The sequence below is a fragment of the Pteropus alecto genome, unplaced genomic scaffold (genome assembly GCF_000325575.1).
Source record: "Pteropus alecto unplaced genomic scaffold, ASM32557v1 scaffold103, whole genome shotgun sequence".
NCBI lineage: Eukaryota > Metazoa > Chordata > Mammalia > Chiroptera > Pteropodidae > Pteropus > Pteropus alecto.
The window spans coordinates 2,947,205-2,953,342 of NW_006436288.1; the positions used below are offsets into that span (position 1 = coordinate 2,947,205).

General features: G+C 39.4%; 1 protein-coding gene across 2 annotated transcripts in view; it reads left to right on the forward strand.

Annotated features, from left to right (window-relative positions):
• Positions 1-5,178, forward strand: part of PTPRO (protein tyrosine phosphatase, receptor type O) — a 183,021-nt gene extending 177,843 nt beyond the window's left edge. For both annotated transcript variants that reach the window (XM_006912654.2, XM_006912655.2), the window contains 2 exons: positions 3,538-3,658; positions 4,705-5,178. In XM_006912654.2, coding sequence (XP_006912716.1) covers positions 3,538-3,642 — 105 coding nt within the window. In that variant the 3' untranslated portion in view covers positions 3,643-3,658; positions 4,705-5,178. The remainder of the gene's footprint in view (positions 1-3,537; positions 3,659-4,704) is intronic.
• Positions 5,179-6,138: the final 960 nt, after the last annotated feature.

A 6,138-nucleotide genomic window follows, 5' to 3' on the forward strand; every position in this document is an offset into this window, starting at 1 on the left:
ACTCATCTGAGCATGTCTTGGCACAGACGTTCCAATATATTTATTTCTGAGCCAAAGCAGGATCATACCACTTTGGAAAGAGCAACCCGTCCGCATTAAGATGTCTCATGAATGACTGGGAAGTAAGTCATGTATTTGTGTCCTCACTTCCTTAGTTCACTCATATCCCAATCCTGCTGCCTTGTAATTTACAGCTGTGGGGACATGAACATTATTTTTTTATCATATGTTTAAAATGTCCTGGTTTCCCAGAGAAGCCCACTACCTAATGATTAAATGGTGTTTTATGAATCGGTCCATATTTTTGGCTTTCACTTCCATAAATTTATGTCCTAATATGTGATTAAAATTTCCCATTATGTATACTAATCCCCAAGCTTAAAAAGGCCACTCCTTATTTTAAGTATTTGGGATTTGATAAATCATCTGCCTCCTTGACTTAATTTATACCTTTTATAACTTTATAGACTTTGATTATAGCTTGTTTGCTCTTGACTTTCCCAGTACAGAATTTTAATCCCTTTTTAAATACTACCTTCACATGGCAGACCTTGCATCCAGTTCAGCGCCATGATCTTTCTTCAGATACGGTCATCACATGAAACTAGAGCAGCCACCATGAGAAAATGTTGTTTTCTCCCTAATTTTCTTGCCCCAAACTTTCATTTTTTGGCTTGTTTGTGACAGCATTTTAGGCTGATATCTCCAAGGAAACAGTCTTTTTTAAGTATGCTATCCCTCCCCTGAACTCTTGTGGGAAAATTCAAAGTCAGCAGAAGAGTCAAGGTCACCATAGGTTACTTATTTTTCCCAAGTGTTCCAGCTTCACTCTTGAGTTCCCTCAGGATTTTGCAGTGGATGTTCTCTAGTTCAAGTTATTTATTTATGTCTGGAACATCTTGTCCTTTAAACCTTTGTTTTTCCTTGTTGTTATGCTCTTCGCGATAGAACCTATATTTTGGATGGTAGGATTTTTCAAATATCCTCCTTGAGCCCATTCACGCCCCAGTCCTGCTGCCTTCTACTTTGCTGGTATTAATAAGTAAAGATCAGAGAGTAAAACATTATTTTCTTCAGCTGTATCATTCCAGGGTACTCCTTTGACACTGATTTTTCAGGCAGCCAGAATGATCCTCCAGCTGATTTCTGACTGTATGTGTATCAACCACCCATGTACTGCCACCAGGTTTCTTCCCAAGGCCGGTTTCTAATTTTCCTACCTCTTCCTGACTGCCCATCACCTGGATTCCACCACCCGACTCCCTCTAAAAATAGTGGAAGAGGTTAAGTGCTTCCAGTCCTCTGGCTAAAGCAGAGGGTGCATAGCCCTACTCAGGTTTGGAGAGGACCCACCACACCCCCCGCACCCCCAATAAATAAATAAATAAATAAATAAATAAATACCACCACACCCCCGCCCCCCCTCAATAAATAAATAAATAAATAAATAGATAGATAGATAGATAGATAGATAGATAAATAGATAAATAGATAAATAGATAAATAAATGAATGAATGAATGAATGAATGAATGAATGAATGAAAATAAAAACAGAAGTAACCGATTAAATTGGTCATGTCCTCAGGTGCACCTTTCAGGTCATTGCAGCCTGTGGCATAGGCTGTTTTTAATGGTCCCTCTTCCTTTTTCTCACCCCACCAGACCCGTTATGAGCCTCTCCACAAGAGCAGCGAAGGGTGGTTAAGGAGATGGGTGTCGTCGGGCCAGGCTTCACGAGGAGGCATGGGTCCCCACACGGCCACTGCACAACTCACTTTGCCTCTCAGAGCTCACATTTCTCACCTGTGAAACATGAACGACAGTGTTCATGAAGCGCTATGAAGAATACCTTATGTGACAGGATAAAAATCTAGTTAAATGCTTTGGAATTGTAAAGCGCTATGCATGGATGACATTCTCCTCTCTGGGGCTCTCTTCTGTTTTTGTCAACTGTTTTCTTTGATTTTCCTTTAATAGGCTTTCCCTGGAGGTCAGTCAGGGCTTTGCTTTGAGTGGCCTGTCCTCTTGATCAGCAGTTTAGATTTCTCAGGAACTCTCAGAGACCTGTCCATAAATAGTCTTTATTTATTTTTCCTGTGGTCTGCCTACATTTTATTTTCTTTGACACCAAGTTTGGCCCCTGAGTAGTTCTGGTTTAAGAAACCAGGCAGTGTCTGGCCTTATCTATGTCCAGTGCTGACACAACACAGGAAACAATGGAATGGTATATGATAAGGAGAAGGAGCAGCTCAGTTACTGATGTGATACTATCTCAAAATAAGGGCACAGACTTTCTCCAAACCTTGTTGAAAAATACAGGTTAGGCTGAGGAATCAACCCAGCAAGGTTCGAAGTATTAACCTCATCTTTGTTTAAAGCTGTCATACAAAAGGCTCCTTAAGGTCCTGTGGATATCTTGACTGGTTCTTATTTAAAGGTTATTTCTAACGGTATTACTTATAGAGACATCCTGAGAAATAAAGAAAAGGAGAAAGATCATGAAGTTAACTTGACTTTATGGTACAAAGACAGCTACTCTCAATATTTTGGCATATTTCATCCTAGCCTTCCTTCAGTTATAACTTGCACACAATTATGCTCATATGCTATATGTACATATGCTAATTTTAAATCTAATTTTTCACTTAACATTTTGCTATGTGTGTTATCCCAAATTACCCAAAGCTATGTAAATCTCATTTTAAAGACTGAATAATATTTTGTTATAGATATGCCACTGACTAAATCATTCTCCTTTTTATCAGATATTAAATTGGATTCTTTCCCACTTTTTAACTATTATCTGTGTGTCTACGTGCTGTTTATTAGCACTTTATTATACCCCCAACAATAGCTAAAAATGACTGCTTTAATAAATTCAAATCATCATTGAATGTTACTTTTTTCCTCTGCTGACTTCATCGGTGAAAAACAATTGTTTTCATTTATATTTTTGATTACTTGGCCATTTTTGCATGTTTTTTATATTTCCTCGGTTTCCTTCAAGACACAAACTAAGTGCTAGGCATTAGGAATAAAAAGACATAATCTGTGCCTTCCAGGAATTTTTGTTTTAGTAGTTGATATATTTTATTTATATATTTGTCAATTTTTGTTTGTATTTATTTCACTGCTTTGAAGTTTAGAAAGTTCTTTCTTAAAGTAATAGGAGAAGAATTAACCTATATTTTCCTTTATATTTTTAGGGCTTAATTTATTAAACTTACTGGAATTTATTTGGGTGTATTATGATAGACTTTTTTTTCCCCTCAAAATAGCCCCATGATTTTTAGATCAAATATTCATTGCCTTTTTGGCATTAAATAATGATGGTCTAAGCTTTATTATTATTTAAAATATTTTTAGAGTTGATTCTCTTGGATGTTCAGCTCATAAAATTGTCTCATAATGAAAATTGTTTCCTTTGACATCCGATTACAATATTTACTACTATCATAGTATCAAAATATTGTATCTTTGCACATACTCATGTGAAAATCTTTTGCTCTGAAACACGGTTTTGTCTTCTGCCCCAGGAGCAGTACATTTTTATCCACCAGTGTGTGCAACTGATGTGGATGAAGAAGAAGCAGCAGTTTTGCATCAGTGATGTCATCTATGAGAACGTTAGCAAATCCTAGTTCAGAATCTAGAGAAGTAAGTAGTGGGCGGGGGAGCCCACCAAGGCGCTCAGCCTTAGGACAACGGGAGGGGACGTGATGGGATACAACAAAAGGCCCCAGCAGCCATTGGTACTGACTTTGACCCCATAGAGGCAGTCACAGAAAGGTGACATAGGGAGAGACAAACAACTGTGGCCGATCTCAGCGCTTCAATGCGCCTTGGCTGGTGGGCGTGACATGAAGGAGCTTCCGCAACTCATGAGGATTTGACCTTCATTCCTTCTACCTTGAACCTTAAATTATTGTGATATTGGCTCTGTACCTGCAACACCAAGACATTACCGTCCACCCTGTTTATCTAGATACTTTATGCAAATATTTTATTGATTATGAATAGTCATAAAGGGGTTACAAAGAAGACATGAGCTGGAGTACAATACCCCAAAGAAGAAAATATTGACAGTAGTTCAGGAGAACAGAGTTTAGAAATGCCTAGATCCCATCCATTAAAAGCACTTACTTGAGAACGTCACGAAAACATTAGTAACATACTCAATGCCAAGTGCTCAAATTTTGACTAGAATATCAGATTTTGGAGGTATAAGTAATTTGGGCTGTAACAAGTAATCTGCCAATTCAATTCAGTAAACAATACAGAATGTGTCTGAATATACTGTGATGGGGAGGACCGTTGGCAGGGTGGGGAGAGGACAGGGGTGCATCGTGGGAGAAATGTGGAAGCAGCAGCATATGGACCAGTGGGTAGCAGGGTAGAACTACCGTTGTGCCTTCACATCCATCAAAAAAGAGACAGAGAGCACGAAGAGGCAGGAAGGATAAAGAATGAGGAAAGAAACAAGTTTGCAGGTGGAGGGAAAGACATTTAGGTCCACAGAAAAGAGGAATTACACAGAGAAAGAGGCACGGATAAACACACATCCACCTGGGCTGTGGGGCTGAGTGCAATGAGAGCTGGTGGTGGGGTCAGGAGGAAGTCGCTGTACTTCCAACCACAGTACTGTTGATGTTGGCTTTGCCCACCCAGGCTGCTTACTGTCTCTCTCTTTCTTGCATTCACAGGACAGGACACAATGTGCACCCATCCTTCCTTGCTTCCAGAGTTTTTGGGGGGCCCTGCTAGCAATTTTGCTAAAAGGAGCCCCTGCTTTGTAATATGTGGCCAAGGAGATAATTTATCTCATAGAAGCACTGGGAAGACTTAGCCTTAAAGAGCCTACAGTGTCTTTTGGACTCTTTGACTTCTGGACATTTAATAATGGACCAAATTCAACTGAACACCAGAAAGGTCCAGATGCTCTGCAAAGGGCAGGAAGCACAGCCCCTTCCGAAGAGTTTCATTGGCCCTTTGCTGGTTTGGCTGAGTTTTGTTGTTGTTGTTTTTAAGTGCAATAATTTTTGTATGTGTGTGATTTCATCAGAAAGTTCAATTGTTTTCTGCCCATATGATTGATCAAGCGCATAGCCCAGGAAGGAATAGGCACTGTTAGTATAAAATTATACCTCATTGTTAAAATAAACATGGCCACGTGTGAAGAAATAGTAATTCTACTACAAGAAAATTGAACCAGCGATATCTGTACTCCAACATTAAGCTACTGAATCATGAGCAGGGAGAGTGGATGGAGGAAGAGAGAGGGGTTCTACTCACAGATCAACCACCTATCTTTTCCAAATATGAAAAGCTGTAATTCAGCTTCAAAGTAGGGTAGAAAAAGATTTAAGTCTTAATTGTTCTAGTTCTTGATGGTTTCCGTCCTTATTAACAGTTAAGTGTTTCTTCTTTGGCCCCCTTGGACTAATGTCACCGTCCAGGTTCTTTTTCAACAAACCAGATCTGGTTCAGAAGAGTTTCAAGTCTGGCTTTTCTCACTCCAGTGCTGTCTGAGCAATCTTGGTGCCCAGACTTTGCATTGCTTTTTCTCTTGACCTGAATACCTGCGAAAGCTATTTCTTTGGGAACTATATAGGCTGTGAACACGCACTTTCTTTCCCCCCGAAGAGCTGGGAATTCGTAAAGTTATGGCAATGAACTTGCAGCATGCTAGGACAATTACTTGGCTTTTTTTTTTTTTTTTTTTTGTGCATTATCAAGTGTCTCTATGAATTTTGACAGATTTCGTTTTTTGTTTTTTGGTTGTCGGTTTCTTTTTGACCCGTGTAACTAGTGACATTTTATTCTTTAAATTTCTTTAAATTTTGTATAATTACAAAGTACATGATTGTGTATTGTGACATGAATGCTGTCAAAATGGACATTGATGGCATCTCAAAGCCTGTTATTTTGTGTCCCTTCCTGAGAAACAGGTGATGGTATGGATATACAAAAGAAAACATTTTGAGTTGAGAGTAAACACAAGCTGGCTGCTTCACTGAGGCAGTGTGGCTGTCTTGGGCCTTCGTGTGTGCGCTTCAGGAGGCTTTGCTCTGCTCGGTATATATGATCCTTGCCCCTTGCCCTGGCTTCCTTCCATTTCTGGTCATCTTCATGAAGCC